Source organism: Coregonus lavaretus (assembly GCF_964263955.1).
Source record: "Coregonus lavaretus genome assembly, chromosome: 36".
Lineage (NCBI taxonomy): Eukaryota > Metazoa > Chordata > Actinopteri > Salmoniformes > Salmonidae > Coregonus > Coregonus lavaretus.
In genome coordinates, this window is record NC_140023.1 from 17,873,341 (window position 1) to 17,891,957 (window position 18,617).

Genomic DNA, 18,617 nt, shown 5'->3' on the forward strand with positions numbered 1-18,617 from the left:
ACCACTATAAAACAGTTTACCACTGTACGTAGTCCAAGCCTAGTAGTCTATTGAAATGAATAGATTAGCCTCCCTGGATGTTAGACTAATTGAAGTTGCATTGTGTGTGTGTGTGTGTGCTTGTGAAGGGTGCAGCTGTGGCAGTATGTGGTTGAACCTTTATTGTGCTTACACGGTCTCTTCCTGACCGCCATCCTACTTCACTGTAGGTGCAAGCCTTGCAATATGTACTGGGATGGATGAGGAAGAGCAGAACCGCTATGTGGCCCAGCTGAAGGAGGAGTTTGACAGCTGTGACACCACAGGTACTGGTTACCTGGACAAGGAAGAGTTGTCATCCCTTTGCCACAAGCTATCCCTAGATGCTCACCTTCCCCTACTGTTGGACACCTTGCTAGGACCACACCACTATGCTCGGGTATGAGACCAGACCACCTTAGTAACATCTCTCTGTTGTGGATTTACCTTAAATTTCCCTTACCAGCAGTTCATTAAAACATATGTAAAGCTCTGACATGCATAGTTATAGTAAATGTGTAGTAGTTGCGCAATAGCTGTGTTATGACCGCTCTCCATTTTCTAATAGCTCTTAGGGAAGCCTGTATGCTCATTTGACATTTCAAATCAGAAGCCCAAGACATTTTGGATCATGTTGCTACCTTATTCACAGTACAGTAGTCATGTCTCACAATGATGACAATGAACTCACTTCCCTTCTGTTATGCAGGTGAATTTTGAGGAGTTCAAGGAAGGCTTTGTAGCTGTGCTATCAAGCTCTCTGGACTTCAGCACCTCAGAAGAGGAGAGCAGCTACCTGGAGCCAGGTAAAACACGCATGCTGAGTGGTGAGGAGGGGATTGATTTATGTCTGGTTTTCATTGATTACACGGCTGTGCAAACCGATTGAAACCAATGAAATCAGTTGTTTATATACCCAAGTAGTTTAGATTGCTGTTTATATTTGTTCATGGGCCCTATGTGGTGGATTAGATAAGATTGCTTTATGCAAACAATGTATCCTTGTGGATTGCTTTATGTAAACAATGTATCCTTGTGGATTGCTTTATGTAAACAATGAATCCTTGTGGATAAACGTTTGCGTTTTATATAAGGTAACGGCAAACCTTGGGGTCATTAGTGGGTTCGATCCCCGGGACCACCCATACGTAAAAATTTATGCACACATGACTGTAAGTCGCTTTGGATAAAAGCGTCTGCTAAATGGCATATTATTAATATTATTATTTATATTATCATTTACATTATCAATGCTTGACAAAGGCACTGACTGAGGCTGAGACTGGAGCCATTGTAGTCTACCTAAGTTAGTTGGACATCATTAAAAGCACACTAAAAAGCATTACTTAGTCAAGTGGTACTTTGGTCTATTCTGGTTGTTTGTCTCTTGCCCGGGTGGGTGACCATGAGATCACTGAAATGAGGACAATACTAGTGGAGACATCAAAGGGATACAGTATATTTAGTATTTTCCCTCCCTAAAGAAATGCAGTTGATCTCGTTAATTATCTCTGTCATGATTAGCCCCAGGCTGGATTCTATTCTCAAACAAATACAGATTCAAATATACTACACTTCCTGTACCTTTAACAAATCCTAACTCAGTTGAGATATAATTTATTGTACAGCCTGTCACTTTATATGATTTCTTTGAACGATATTTGACAACTCATTGGTATGTGTTATTGTATTTTGAAATGTGTTTCTTGAGTTGGGTATTGTAGGGGATGGCAGTAGGAGGATCTAGGAGGGCACCAGAGTTCCCTCCTTTTCCCCAGAATGTTACAGTATGATGAAGTTTATTGCCAAGTTAGTTTCTGGGACATGCACTTTTAAAGGGTGTGTTTAACCATGTTTTTGTATAACCAGAGATTGCCAATCTCTAATTTAGGCCTTCACTATAGACTCTCTCCCTTGTTACTTTGTAACTAAACATTGCCAAGCTTCTGTGAGAATATGTTTGCAGTTGTAATTGTGGGCAGAAAAAATGCCCAGCTGGTCTAAAATGTTTCTTTCTAAATAAAGGCATTCTACTGTAATATCATAGTAGACACCCTTTAACCACTGCATCTCTCTCTGTACTTCCCCATCCACTTTCTTTCCTCTCCTCTCCTGGCCCTCCAGTTGTTCCTGAGGAGGTGAAGCCCAAGTTTGTGAAGGGAACCAAGCGCTACGGCCGGCGGTCTCGTCCTGACAGGCCAGACTCTGATCTCACAGCTGAATTGGAGGACTCTCCTCCTTTCAGGACGGAGCAGAAGGAGCTCTCTCCCGCTGGCGTGAGGAGGGCCAAACTCCGACGCTCCACTTCTCTGGAGAGTGTGGAGGTAAGAGACGTGGTCCTCCTCCCTCCCTCTCACACTGTCTGCTGTGTTACACTGTGGTCGTCCTAATTTGAGAGATGCAGAGAAAGATAGCTGACTCTTGACTTCTCAAGCTTGGGCCAGGGCCTAGAGAAGATCTGACTGTTTGGAGAGAAATTCCCAACTCAGTGCTTCACTTCCATTTCCCTCATGTGTACCCCATGAATGGTGCATTGTGCTGGTGCTGGGTGAGGCCTGTCTCAAATATACAGTATATGACCTGTAATTTGTTGGCAACCATACATTTATATGTTTCTGGCAGCATACTCTTCAGACCACTGTATAACTGAGCGAGAGAGTTGAATCTCAGGGGTACATTGAGTTTTGGGCAGACGGCCCTACTCCATACTCAGGAAGTGGGATTATATGGAATGTGCTACTGGCAGCCCTCATGGCTGGCCCCCGCTCCTGCCCCACACCATCCTTCCCTCACTGTTAGCTTTGGCTGTGGATCAAAGATGTGTCCCTCTGTTTCTCCCTCTTTTCCTTCTTCCATGGGTTTGTCTTTCATTGGTTCCATTAGTCTCATCACATTTTATTACATTGTTATTAGGTGTGAAATGACAGTAACGAGGCCCAGGAAATGTCATGGTATGTCTATTGAAGGCCCATTGTTTTGGGCTCTAAATTGTATAACAGTAGAAGACAAGTGAAGGAAAGGTCATGATGGTGGGTGACGGGGGGTATCTGTCATTGTTAAAAGTGTTAAAGATGCCGTGTGAAATCCCTGCTGAGAGTGAAACGTTTGGCACCCTTTTCTGTCGGCCACCGTTGTTGGCTGTCTCTCTGTGTGTGTACATAGTTTGTGTGTGTTTTTAAGTCTGGATTGAGTAGGTAAGTTGAAGTAAGACTTGCATAATGGTCTGGATGGAGATTTAGATTATGGAAATATACATTTCTCACATTTCTCTATTAATATTCATACATAAACTACATAATAAACAACAAGCAAGGGTTGACTTCTGTCTGCCGCTGCCTGTTAACACAGCTCTCATTTTAGAAACCTATTCTGTTATCCCAGATTTTCTTTTCCATTTGAAATATTTAGATATTTTATGTAACGCTGCATTGACTATCTCTGATAGCTTGCAAGATTACGTCTTTCCAAAGCTTCTCTCTCCCTCGTCAGGCCATAGTGCCAGATAGATCCCTGTGCCATGTTTCTCATAAAGCTCTCCACCAATAATCTCTTTTAAATAGTTAACATTTCCAGCAGTTTAAGGCAATACGTAAGCAGCTTTAAGCCTTGGTGGATTCCTAGTTACTGGAGGATAGAGAGGGAACTACTGTATGGCATCCCTGTCATATTGTTGGTTACAGGGGATAGGTCGCTCCTTGGTAACAGGAACATACAGTCTGGGTGAATTACACTACCGGTCAAAGTTTTAGAACACTTACTCATTCAAGGGTTTTTCTTTATTTTTACTATTTTCTACATTGTATAATAATAGTGAAGACATCAAAACTATGAAATAACACACATGGAATCATGTAGTAACCAAAAAAGTGTTAAACAAATCAAAATATATTTTATATTTGAGATTCTTCAAATAGCCACCCTTTGCCTTGATGACAGCTTTGCACACTCTTGGCATTATCTCAACCAACTTCACCTGGAATGCTTTTCCAACAGTCTTGAAGGAGTTCCCACATATGCTGAGCACTTGTTGGCTGCTTTTCCTTCACTCTGCGGTCCGACTCATCCCAAACCATCTAAATTTGGTTGAAGTCGGGGGATTGTGGAGGCCAGGTCATCTGATGCAGCACTCCATCACTCTCCATCTTGGTAAAATAGCCCTTACACCGCCTGGAGGTGTGTTGGGCCATTGTCCTGTTGAAAAACAAATGATAGTCCCACTAAGCCCAAACCAGATGAGATGGCGTATCGCTGCAGAATGCTGTGGTAGCCATGCTGGTTAAGTGTGCCTTGAATTCTAAATAAATCACAGGCAGTGTCACCAGCAAAGCACCCCCACACCATAACACCTCCTCCATGCTTCACGGTGGGAACCACACATGCAGAGATCATCCGTTCACCTACTCTGTGTCTCACAAAGACACGGCTGTTGGAACCAAAAATCTCAAATTTGGACTCCAGACCAAAGGACAAATGTCCACTGGTCTAATGTCAATTGCTCATGTTTCTTGGTCCAAGCAAGTCTCTTCTTCTTATTGGTGTCCTTTAGTAGTGGTTTCTTTGCAGCAATTCGACCATGAAGGCCTGATTCACACAGTCTCCTCTGAACAGTTGATGTTGAGATGTGTCTGTTACTTGAACTCTGTGAAGCATTTATTTGCGCTGCAATTTATGAGGCTGGTAACTCTAATGAACTTATCCTCTGCAGCAGAGGTAACTCTGGGTCTTCCATTCCTGTGGCGGTCCTCATGAGAGCCAGTTTCATCATAGCGCTTGATGGTTTTTGCGACTGCACTTGAAGAAACTTTAAAAATTCTTGAAACTTTCCGGATTGACTGACCTTCATGTCTTAAAGTAATGATGGACTGTCGTTTCTCTTTGCTTATTTGAGCTGTTCTTGCCATAATATGGACTTGGTCTTTTACCAAATAGGGCTATCTTCTGTATACCCCCCTACCTTGTCACAACACAACTGATTGGCTCAAACGCCCTAAGAAGGAAATAAATTCCACAGATTAACTTTTAAGAAGGCACACCTGTTAATTGAAATGCATTCCAGGTGACTACCTCATGAAGCTGGTTGAGAGAATGCCAAGAGTGTGCAAAGCTGTCATCAAGGCAAAGGGTGGCTATTTGAAGAATCTCAAATATAAAATATATTTTGATTTGTTTAACACTTTTTTGGTTACTACATGATTCCATATGTGTTATTTCATAGTTTTGATGTCTTCACTATTATTCTACAATGTAGAAAATATTGAAAAACAAGAAAAACCCTTGAATGAGTAGGTGTTCTAAAACTTTTGACCGATAGTGTATGTGATTGGAATGGGGGAGGGGTGGATTAATTGGGCTGGGGAGTTGATAAGTGGTTCACCGATGTTGGGCTGAAACACATATTTCTTGTGAAAGTATTGTGGTGGAATGCTACCCCATGTTATATAAATAATTGAACCGGTCCTGTTAAATATTTTACACAAGCTCACCGTCCTCTTTACATCACTTCATATGGCTTATTTATTTATCATACACAACACAACCTACATTTATGTCTACACATCCTCCTACGATGCAGCGTGCCGTCCGGGTTAAGTGCCTGAAGGACCCTTCTCAATGACATGTTAATATTAGTGTCCCATTAGGCTGGCAGGCTTAATTTAGCACCAGTTTTCACTCACCTTTATTTCACATTCTATTTGTTGAGAATTCTTTAACATACTCTCTGTTCAGACAGAGAATTCCCTTTGTCTGGTTAAAGCTGGTTGTCAAGAGTCTTCAATCTATTGTTGACTTACAGACATAAACAATATGATTTCATTCATCCAGCTGAAATGATTGCTTTTGAATGTTTATTATTTGATATGTTGAGAGGATTAGTCATGTCTTACCCTTCTCAACTGACTACATCACTTCCCACCATTTTGTGCTGGTACAGAGTCTGTTTACATTTCTTAGCCCTCGAGCAACTGTAGTAAGGAGCACAATGGTGCTCTCCGACCTCGAAGTGGTGCTGATGACAACAATAATAAATTCACTGACCACCTGTAGCCCTGCCATGTGTTGGAGAGAACCAAAGGGATTAGATGGAGGGAGAAAATAAGAGGGAGAGAGAGATAGAACAAGAATGAGAGAGAGAGAGAGTAGACAATACTGAAACCAACACAGTGTTCCCGTTTGAAAAGCCTTTCATGGATGAGTTGCGTAATATTGTTCAATATTTAAAGCTGATGATAATTAACGGTAGCTTGTTGCGTCATGATGAGCGGCCTGTTTCTGATGTGGTGCTGCAGCTTGGGGCCATGCCCAGATTGATTCTTTGAAATCAATAGACCCATCTTCCACATGAGATTGATTTAAATGATACTGTACATTTCAAAGATTTTGAGGGGGAAAATGTGATCTTTGAACCAAGATGGGTAGCAAACCGATCCTCCCACAAATTCTGTCTGTTTTAGGTGTTACCAGGATTCATTTGGTTAGATAATTAGGGAATTTGGTATTACATAATAAACTGAAGTTATGCATTTCATTCTACAAAGTGCTTTGGAACTTGCCTCAGTACACCACTGGTTGGTGCTAAAACACAACAAACCAAAGATTGGAAAGGGAACATAGCGACAACCTTAATGGGTGTCCTCTGTGGTCTGTGCAGTGTTAGGTTCTATTTTTATTTCACTATGGTTAACAAAGGTGCTTCACACTACATATTTTCCTATACACTACATTTAGGACATTTAGGAATTGTAATCCTCACAACATCCCCTTGACAAAGCTTTGTCTGATACATATTCATGCAAATATACACCACCTTATTGACTGTCATCCTTTAAAAAATGTTAAGATATTGTGTTATAAACCCTGTAAGTGTGCCACCCAGCCTGAAAGAGAGACTGCTATGAGTAAGACGGTACTCAATAACTAACTTCCATAACTAATCCATTACTAACTTCAGTTAAATTTAGTCTATTCAGACAGGCTATTATGTAGATCATAATTAGTAAGAGTCTGCAGCAAGTATACACACACACACACACACACGTGGAGGAGGCCTTAAGCTCCTTTACGTGAGAGCCAACGGCCCCATATGATGCTGGGGAGTACCAGTCTACTCTTGAGCCTACTGGAATCACAATCTGCTGGTTGTTCTTATTCAGTGTAGCAGAAGTAATGTTGGCAGGATGGAATTCCTTATGGTCAGTTCATTCCCAGCTAGCACATTTGGTTCCTTAGAAGTTGTGAGAACGTATGTTTTTGGTTTCACATTGGTTGTGGGAAAGAAGTAATACTTCAAAACTGAAAGTTGTTTAAATGTTCTGAGAACAGAAGTGAACATTTCGCCTGTTCTGGAAATGTTTATTCTTTGTTCTGAGAACGTTTTACTCTGGCTCCTTTAAAGTTTTCTATGAGAACGGAAATTATAGGTTATTTGGAGGTTGTTTAATAACTTCCTTATAACTTTCACTGAATATTTCTATAAGACTTGTAATAACACTGACAGTTTATTTGGGGTTAATGTTTTTGAACCCCAAGCACAGATAGGACACATGGAAATGTATTTCCTTAGGCATTAATCATGCAAACACATTTCTTTTTTATTGTGACACTGCATCCGTGAGATTCAAATCTATAAACCTATAATCTTCTGTTCTCTATCCATGGAATTAGTCCACTGTGCAACCAGGATGGAGCTAGCATGCCATGTTTTACGCATACAAAGCTGTTCATTTTAGTCTATTCAAACAGACCCCATTTCAAAGGAAACAAGTGCTCATTAAGATCAGGTGTGGCCAATTCGGCCAGTCTGCACAGCGCGTTATCGACCCAGATCATATCAGTTTTTCCGCCTGAATCACTGGACCTTTAACTCCGGATTCATCGCTACCAGCTGGCTACAACAAAACGGACGCTGTGGTCTGGCTAATCATCCTGAACTAGGCCCATCTCCCGGCTATCTACCTCTCTATCAACCGGACGGGACCACCTAGTGTTGACACGAAGCCCCGCCGATCCTACACGACTGGTCTGCCGACGAAATCGTCTGATGTGGTTACGACGTTAACCACGAAGATTCCATCCATCGGCTAGCCCTGGCCCGCTAGCACACGCTATCCGTGGCCTCTTACTCACTAAACTGAACTAGCTACTGAACTAGCTACTTGCTATTAGCCACAGCTAGCGGTGTTTCACCCAAAACATTGGATTTTTTTCCGCGGGATTAATTTAAATCATTGGACATTGATCACCGGATATTCGGCCAGTCTGCACAGCGCGTTATCGACCCAGATCATATCAGTTTTTCCGCCGGAATCACTGAATCACTGGACCTTTAACTCCGGATTCATCGCTACCAGCTGGCTACAACAAAACGGACGCTGTGGTCTGGCTAATCATCCTGAGCTAGGCCCATCTCCCGGCTATCTACCTCTCTGTCAACCGGACGGGACCACCTAGTGTTGACACGAAGCCCCGCCGATCCTACACGACTGGTCTGCCGACGAAATCGTCTGATGTGGTTACGACGTTAACCACGAAGATTCCATCCATCTGCTAGCCCTGGCCCGCTAGCACACGTTATCCGTGGCCTCTTACTCACAAGTGCTTCACCACCGGACCTTATGATAACTCAGCTATACAGCTGATATCTGCTGGACTGTTCCTTTTTACGGTACTACATCCTGTTTATGTTTAGCCTCAGCCCAAACATGGTTAGTTTATTGTTGTTTCGGTTATTTCTAATTGTACTATATCACTGTAGACCCCCCAGCCTAGCTAAACCTGCCTTAGATAGCTCCTTTGTCCCTCCCCCCATACACTCAGAGACCAACTCAATTGATGCCTCTAGAGATACTATCTCTTTCATTGTTACCCAACGCTTAGGTTTACCTCCACTTTACTCATATCCTTCCATATCCTTGTCTGTACATAATGCCCTGAATCTTTTCTATAACACCCGGAAATCTGCCCCCTTTATTCTATGTACCCAACGCACTAGAAGACCAGTTCTTAAAGCCTTTAGCCGTATCCTTATTCTAGTCCTCCTCTGTTCCTCTGGTGATGTAGAGGCTAACCCAGGCCCTGCAGCCCTCAGTATCACTCCTACTCCCCAGGCGCTATCATTTGATGACTTCTGTAATCGCAAAAGTCTTGGTTTCTTGCACATAAATATCAGAAGTCTACTTCCTAAGTTTGAGTTATTCACTGCGTTAGCACACTCTGCCAACCCTGATGTTCTAGCAGTGTCTGAATCCTGGCTCAGGAAGGCCACCAAAAATTCTGAAATTTCCATCCCCAACTATAACATTTTCCGTCTAGATAGAACTGCCAAAGGGGGTGGAGTTGCAATCTACTGTAGAGATAGCCTGCAGAGCTCCATCATACTATCCAGGTCTGTGCCCAAACAGTTTGAGCTTCTACTTCTAAAAATCCACCTTTCCAGAAATAAGTCTCTCACTGTTGCCGCTTGCTACAGACCCCCCTCAGCCCCCAGCTGTGCCCTGGACACCATATGTGAATTGATTGCCCCCCATTTATCCTCAGAGTTTGTACTGCTTGGTGACCTAAATTGGGATATGCTTAATACCCCAGCCATCCTACAATCCAAGCTAGATGCCCTCAACCTCACGCAAATTATCAACGAACCTACCAGGTACAACCCTAAATCCGTAAACATGGGTACCCTCATAGATATCATCCTGACTAACATACCCTCTAAATACACCTCAGCTGTCTTCAACCAGGATCTCAGCGATCACTGCCTTATTGCCTGCGCCCGTAACGGGTCCGCGGTCAAACGACCACCCCTCATCACTGTCAAACGCTCCCTAAAACACTTTAGCGAGGAGGCCTTCCTAATTGACCTGGCCCAGGTATCCTGGATGGATATAGATCTCATTCCGTCAGTAGAGGATGCCTGGTTGTTCCTTAAAAGTAATTTCCTCTCAATCTTAAATAAACATGCCCCATTCAAAAAATACAGAACTAAGAACCGATATAGCCCCTGGTTCTCCTCAGACTTGACTGCCCTTGACCAGCACAAAAACATCCTGTGGCGTACAGCATTAGCATCAAATAGCCCCCGCGATATGCAACTTTTCAGGGAAGTTAGGAACCAATATACACAAGCAGTCAGGAAAGCAAAGGCTAACTTTTTCAAACAGAAATTTGCATCCTGTAGCACTAACTCCAAAAAGTTTTGGGACACTGTAAAGTCCATGGAGAATAAGAGCACTTCCTCCCAGCTGCCCACTGCACTGAGGCTAGGAAACACTATCACCACCGATAAATCTACAATAATCGAGAATTTCAACAAGCATTTTGCTACAGCTGGCCATGCTTTCCATCTGGCTACCACTAACCCGGCCACCAACTCTGCACCCTCTGCTGCAACTTGCCCATGCCCCCCCCCCGCTTCTCCTTCACACAAATTCAGACAGCTGATGTTTTGAAAGCGCTGCAAAATCTGGACCCCTACAAATCAGCTGGGCTAGACAATCTGGACCCTTTCTTTCTAAAACTAGCCGCCGAAATTGTCGCAACCCCTATTACTAGTCTGTTCAACCTCTCTTTCATAACGTCTGAGATCCCCAGAGATTGGAAAGCTGCCGCGGTCATCCCCCTCTTCAAAGGGGGTGACACTCTAGATCCAAACTGCTACAGACCTATATCCATCCTGCCCTGCCTTTCGAAAGTATTCGAAAGCCAAGTTAACAAACAGATCATCGACCATTTCGAATACCACCGTACCTTCTCCGCTATGCAATCCGGTTTCCGAGCTGGTCACGGGTGCACTTCAGCCACGCTCAAGGTCCTAAACGATATTATAACCGCGATTGATAATAGACAGTACTGTGCAGCCGTCTTCATCGACCTGGCCAAGGCTTTCGACTCTGTCAACCACCGCATTCTTATTGGCAGACTAAATAGCCTTGGTTTCTCAAATGACTGCCTCGCCTGGTTCACCAACTACTTCTCAGATAGAGTTCAGTGTGTCAAATCGGAGGGCCTGTTGTCTGGACCTATGGCAGTCTCTATGGGGGTGCCACAGGGTTCAATTCTTGGGCCGACACTTTTCTCCGTGTATATCAATGATGTCGCTCTTGCTGCTGGTGACTCTCAGATCCACCTCTACGCAGACGACACCATTTTGTATACATCTGGCCCTTCATTGGACACTGTGTTAACAAACCTCCAAACGAGCTTCAATGCCATACAACAATCCTTCAGTAGCCTTCAACTGCTCTTAAACACTAGTAAAACTAAATGCATGCTTTTCAATCGAACGCTGCTAGCACCCGCCCACCCGACTAGAATCACCACTCTCGACGGGTCTGACCTAGAGTATGTGGACAACTACAAATATCTAGGTGTCTGGTTAGACTGTAAACTCTCCTTCCAGACTCACATAAAGAATCTCCAATCCAAAGTTAAATCTAGAATCGGCTTCCTATTTCGCAACAAAGCCTCCTTCACTCATGCTGCCAAACATGCCCTCGTAAAACTGACTATCCTACCGATCCTTGACTTCGGCGATGTCATTTACAAAATAGCCTCCAACACTCTACTCAGCAAATTGGATGTAGTCTATCACAGTGCCATCCGTTTTGTCTCCAAAGCCCCATACACTACCCACCACTGTGACCTGTACGCTCTTGTTGGCTGGTCCTCACTACATGTTCGTCGTCAAACCCACTGGCTCCAGGCCATCTATAAATCACTGCTAGGCAAATCCCCGCCTTATCTTAGCTCATTGGTCACCATAGCAGCACCCACCCGTAGTCTGCGCTCCAGCAGGTATATCTCTCTGGTCATTCCCAAAGCCAACACCTCCTTTGGCCGCCATTCCTTCCAGTTCTCTGCTGCCAATGACTGGAACGAATTGCAAAAATCTCTGAAGCTGGAGACTCTTATCTCCCTCAATAACTTTAAGCATCAGTTGTCAGAGCACCTTACCGATCACTGCACCTGTACACAGCCCATCTGAAATTAGCCCACCCAACTACCTCATCCCTATATTGTTATTTATTTTGCTCTTTTGCACCCCAGTATCTCTATTTGCACATAATCTCTTGCACATCTAGCATTCCAGTGTTAATACTATTGTAATTATTCTGCACTATAGCCTATTTATTGCCTTACCTCCATAACTTGCTACATTTGCACACACTGTATATAGATTTTCTGTTGTATTTCTGACTTTATGTTTTTTTTTTACCCCATATGTAACTCTGTGTTGTTTTTATTGCACTACTTTGCTTTATCTTGGCCAGGTCGCAGTTGTAAATGAGAACCTGTTCTCAACTGGCTTACCTGGTTAAATAAAGGTGAAATAAAATAAAAAAAATAAAAAAAAATTAGTGGGCGCAGTCAACACACCTAAACACACTTAACAAGATAGAGGATAGAGAGTTTTGTTGATGCTAAGAATGGAATGTATTTAAGTAATAATGCCAGAGAAGCCGCTGTTTGGAGGATATATTGGCACGGGTGTTGTTAGGCCCGAGACGAAGTTGAGGGCCGGCAAACCGTGCCAATATATCCTCCAAACACCGGCTTTCGAGGGCATTATCACTTTTATACAACGGGTTACCAACATATTCAAATAATGATAAATGTTATTTTGATTAATTTATTCATACTATTTCATGCTTCCACAAGATATAGTCCTGACACAAATCTAGGGTTGCTACCCAAGCCGGCTGGTCGTTCGTTCTATCGGTTCGGTTGCCAGAGATGCGACCCAGTCGTTCAGTCTTTTTGTTCTGTATCTATGGACCCAGTCGTTCGTTCTAAATGTTCCATTGCCATACTGGCAGGCAACGTTCTTATCTCTTGCTTGCTAGCTAGCCAACTATGGCTAACTTACAGTCACATCAAACAGTGCAGCCAGAATAACAACAGTAGCTGCATTTGCATTTGTTTAAGCTGTTTTCTAGTGACATTTATTTGTACACATCCATAACAATGAGCTAATGAAGCGCAATTTCGCCTGCCATAGAAAATGTGCTCTCGTCAGGGTACTGTTGTTCAGAGGAGCTAGCCAACCACACAGCTAAAACAATCACTTCAAACTGAAGCTGGAAAGACCGCAAACTAGCTGCACTTCATTTTGTTTGACCTTTTTTCAATTGACATTTCTTTGTACATATCCAAAAAATGATGCCAGCTGATTCATGATTTCGACTGGCTGAGAAACGCTGCCTGCCTGCCTGTCTGTCATGTCTCGACTCCCGACACATTCATTATGGGACAGCTGGAGATTTAATTAGAAAATGTAAACAATGTTGCAAATGTCAGAGAGATTTGAGCGGCCTGTGTTAAAAACACATTTCTGTCTAAAGGAAATGTGAGATAATGTCTAGATGCTTTTTATAGTGGAGATCAAGTTTCTAAATTGCCTGGCTGGGCTGATCAGACAGTGGATTGCGCAGTCAGATGGAACAGAGTAAATAGGCATTTTAACGTAATAGATTTAGCCGGTGGTAACTTGTGGAATATACACCGGCTGGAATGCGGTTTTAACCAGTCAGCATTCAGGATTAGACATTGTATATATGTTTAAGAATAACATTCTTAGAACTAGGCTTGGGTGGTATACTGTATATACCGTATACCAGGGTATTTGGAAAAAGCCACTGGACAGTTTTTCAAAAATGTCACATTTTTATTTAATTTTTTCAATACATTTGAATATTTGTAGCTACTTTTTAAAGATGCATTATGCAGAAATCGCTAAGCCATTTCCTGGTTGTTAAAATTCAAATAGTTTTCCTAATTTCAGTTTATGTGACAAAACAAGCAAGTATGGTGTAGAGAATCATTGTACCATTTAAACCGCTGTGAAATATATTTTCCTTAACCCCAAATATTGTATTTTCAACTGTTTGAAGCTGGTGTACAAAACCGAAAGTAAAAGACGCAAAAAACGAAGCTAAAGATTGGGAAGCATAGAAATAGCGCACATAGAACAGATCTACCGCTTGTTAGACTTACTTTCAATGCGAATGACAGATCTATAATACACATTTCTATGTGAATTTGGTCAGGTTGCCCAAAAAGTACATAATGCAGCTTTAATTGATATGGTGTATGCCTCCACTACACTACATTGATATGCATCGAGGGGATTAAGAATTGAGGATACGCAATGCTCGCTCAAAAATAAGTGGGTATACAACATATACCTGCATATACCCTCCACTACACCACTTGGAAACCTGTAGGAAACGTTATGCTGAAGTACTGAAATTCCCACAGAAGAACGCTGTTTCTTAACGTTCCCTGAACTATTTGAGAACATTCCCATTGTCAAATCAGTTGAACGTTCCTAGAACATGAAATTATATGTAACCATGTTGGAACTTTTAGGAAACGTTCTGTTAAAGCAGGGGTGTCAAACTCATTCCACGGAGGGTCGAGTGTCTGCAGGTTTTTCCTTTCAGTTAAGACCTAGACAACCAGGTGAGGGGAGTTACTTACTAATTAGTGACCTTAATTCATCAATCAAGTACAAGGGTGCAGCGAAAACCCGCTGACACTCGGCCCTCCGTGGAATGAGCTTGACACGTGTTAAAGTAATGAAATACTACGAAAACAATGTTTTTTTGTCAAGTTCCTTAAATGTGCTGAGAATGTTCCAAAGTCAAGCAACTCTCCTGCACCATTAACAGAAAGTTGTGGGAAGGTTGTATGTATAAGACAACCACGCTCTCACCAAGAACATATGGTTCTCAGAACGTTATGTGCTAGCTGGGTTGTTCTCTCTCTGTTATCACCCCTCATGCTAACAGGCTAGCACTGGCTTACAGCTTTCTCTCTTTCACACTTAGCAGGCACACTTACACACACAAACACACTTCATCTGCTACACAAACTCTCTCACAACACACTTAGTAGTAGGGTAAACTAGCTTTCACAGTGCAGTTCACACACAGACCCTACACACTGACTAAACAACATAGCCAGATTATGATACTATATGTGGACGGGCATACGGGTCAGCATTTAGGCAAGGTAGTTGTTTTTCAAGTTTTGAACACATGGTGACACTCTTCAATGTCTTACTTCCAGAGTCTCAAGTCGGATGAGGAAGCCGGAAGCCATAAGGACACCATCCATCAAACCTTTGAGGCACAAGGTACTTAAATATTTTATTTTAAATAAGTTTACTTTATTGTACATTCAGTCTTCAAGACAGGAGTTTTCCTGGTTAGGTCATGTGATCAGGAAAAACTCCAAGCCCTATTCATACAGTCTAATGCTATACTCTTTGAGGGACTTTCATCCTGACATCTGGATGTGTGTCTCAGGGCAGCAGAAGCGATGGAAGCGGGACAGTTCGGAGAGCCTGCTCCGCTCCCCTGGGCCAGGGGCCGAGGTGGCAGACAGCCAGATGAGGGCAGTATGGGAGGAGCTTGGAGTAGGAGGAGGGGGCTTTCTGAACAGGCAGGAACTGTCCCTGGTCTGTGACCACCTTGGCCTGCAGGACCTGAATCCAGAGGTATGGCCAGCCCAACATTTCAGCCAGTGGGTGTTTTAATTCCCTAATTCCCAGATCTGTGCACTTGCTGACTACAAAGGCATTGGATTAGTGTAAACATGGGCCAAGGGAGTTTCCTCTATCTCTTATACCAGTATACATCAGTCCATTCCTTTTTAATCCATGAGGGGGAGTAAAAGAGTGCACACCTCAGAGAGACGGGCAGGGAATCCGACTGCAGTCGGTGGTTACGTGCCAAAGATACACTACATTACCAAAAGTATGTGGACACCTGCTCATCGAACATCTCATTCCAAAATCATGGGCATTATTATGGAGTTGGTCCCCCCTTTGCTGCTATAACAGCCTCTACTCTTCTGGGAAGGCTTTCCACTAGATGTTGGAACATTGCTGTGGGGACTTCAGCCACAAGAGCGTTAGTGAGGTCGGGCACTGATGTTGGGTGATTAGGCCTGGCTCACAGTCTACGTTCTAATTCATCCCAAAGGTGTTCGATGGGGTTGAGGTCAGGGTTCTGTGCAGGTCAGTCAAGTTCTTCCACACCGATCTCGACAAACCATTTCTGTATGGACCTCGCTTTGTGCACGGGGACATTGTCATGCTGAAACAGGAATTTCCCCAAACTGTTGCCAAAACGTTGGAAGCACAGAATCGACTAGAATGTCATTGTATGCTGTACCGTTAAGATTTCCCTTCACTTGAACTAAGAGGCCTAGCCCGAACCATGAAAAACAGCCCCAGACCATTATTCTTTCTCCACCAAACTTAACAGTTGGCACTATGCATTGGGGCAGGTAGCATTCTCCTGGCATCCGCCAAACCCAGATTTGTCAGTCGGACTGCCAGATGGTGAAGTGTGATTCATCACTCCAGAGAATGCGTTTCCACTGCTTCAGAGTCCAATGGCGGTGAGCTTTACACTACTCCAGCCGACGCTTGGCATTGGGCATGTTGATGATAGGCTTGTGTGCGGCTGCTCGGCCATGGAAACCCATTTCATGAAGCTCCCAACGAACAGTTATTGTGCTGACGTTGCTTCCAGAGGCAGTTTGGAACTCGGTAGTGAGTGTTGCAACCGAGGACAGATGATTTTTACGTGCTTCAGCACTCGGCGGACCCATTCTGTATGCTTGTGTGGCCTACCACTTCACGGCTGAGCTGTTGTTGCTACTAGACGTTTCCACTTCACAATAACATCACTTACAGTTGATCGGGGCGGCTCCAGCAGGACAGAAATTTGACGAACTGATTTGTTGGAAAGGTCGCATCCTATGACGATGCCATGTTGAAAGTCACTGAGCTCTTCAATAAGGCCATTCTACTGCCAATGTTTGTCTATGGAGATTGCATGGCGGTTTGCTCGATTTTATACACCTGTCAGCAACTGGTGTGGCTGAAAAAGCCGATTCCACTAATTTGAAGGGGTGTCCACATACTTTTTTATATATAGTGTATATTGGGTGTGTTATGCTAGATATTAATAGTTTGAATCTTTCTCTCTGTATCTGGGTTTCTGTATTGAATTTGACTTCATGTTTTTAACCCCTGACTCGTTATCACACAGGAGTTGGACGCCCTCTTCAGGAAGTTGGACACTGACCTGGATGGGAGGATCAGCCTCAGGAAGTTCCAGAAGGGTCTTTACAGAGAGGAGGGTGTCCCAGTTCCCACCTCCTCCTCCACCCCCATACGCCCCAACCCCCAGCGCTCACTCCAGCAGGTGAGCAGACAGACAGACAGAACAACACCCTTTTTAGGGAACGCGTACATGTTTAACAGTAATTTATTTATATGGAAATGTTTGTGAGTGGGTTTGGGTCAGTACAGTAAATGTATGTAATTAGGCCAGAATAATGATCCGTGGATAATACAAATGACAATACATTGGCACATGGGACTGCCATCTGTCTCGAACTGAAGGGAGTATTTGATATGAATTCTATTTATAACAAAAAAACTGTCACTTTGCATTAAATGTGTGGCTGATTGGTGTTTGAAGCTGCAATATGTAACTTTTTGGGCGACCCAACCAAATTCACATAGGAATGTGTGTTATAGCTCTCATTCTCATTGTAAGCATGTCTAAGAAGCAGTAGATATGTTCTATGTGCGCTATTTCTGTGCTTCACGTTCTTAAGTTCAGTTTTTGTGTCTTTTACTTTTGATTTTGTACACCAGCTTCAACAGCTGAAAATAAGGCATTTTTTGTTATTGAAAATATATTTCACAGCAGTTTAGATGGTACAATGATTCTCTACACTATACATTGCTTGTTTTGACCCACAAACTGAAATTAGGAGAACTATTAGAATTTTAGCAACCAGGAAATGGCAGAGCAATTTTGGCATATTGTACCTTTAAGAACCCAGCTAGCACATTTGATTCCTTGGAAGTTGTAGGAACGTAAGGTTTTGGTTTCCCATTGCTTCTGGGAACGAAGCCATACATTTCCTGACTGGTAAAGCACAACATTTTTTAAATGTTCTGAGAACGGAAGTGAACGTTTCGCCTGATCTGGGAACGTAAAGTTTTAGGTTGCAGGGAGATTCTGAGAAAGTTTTACTATGATTTCCTGAAAGTATTCCTGTTGAAAAGTGATAGTCCAAGTTTAAATGCAGTAAAGTAGGCACACTAAACTGTAAAAAAAAAAGGTTTTGAGTAAAAGAGTGTTTTTAGACTCAAATCAAATATTATTGGTCGCATACACATATTTAGCAGATGTTATTGCAGGTGTAGCGAAATGCTTGTGTTCCTAGCTCCAACAGTGCAGTACTATCTAACAATTCACAACAATACACACATCTAAAATTAAAATAATGGAATTAAGAAATATATAAATATTAGGATGAGCAATGTTGGAGTGGCATTGACGAGAATACAGTATATACATATGAAATGAGTAAAACAGTATGTAAACATTATTAAAGTGACCAGTGTTCCATTATTAAAGTGACCAGTGATTCAATGTCTATGTACATAGGGCAGCAGCCTCCTAAGGTGCAGGGTTGAGTAACCAGGTGGTAGCTAGTGACGATAACTAAGTTCAGGGCAGGGTTCTGGGTGGATGCCGGCTAGTGATGGCTATTTAACAGTCTGATGACCTTGA

General features: G+C 42.8%; 1 protein-coding gene across 1 annotated transcript in view; it reads left to right on the top strand.

Moving 5' to 3' along the window:
- Positions 1–235: 235 nt before the first annotated feature.
- The window catches only part of LOC311110606 (ninein-like protein), a gene marked incomplete at both ends in the record, with an annotated part of 45,966 nt that continues 27,584 nt past the window's right edge, over positions 236–18,617 (top strand). Inside the window, 6 exons of the mRNA XM_084153125.1 lie at positions 236–418; positions 728–824; positions 2,143–2,342; positions 15,082–15,148; positions 15,321–15,511; positions 17,076–17,231. Coding sequence (XP_084009251.1) covers positions 236–418; positions 728–824; positions 2,143–2,342; positions 15,082–15,148; positions 15,321–15,511; positions 17,076–17,231 — 894 coding nt within the window. The remainder of the gene's footprint in view (positions 419–727; positions 825–2,142; positions 2,343–15,081; positions 15,149–15,320; positions 15,512–17,075; positions 17,232–18,617) is intronic.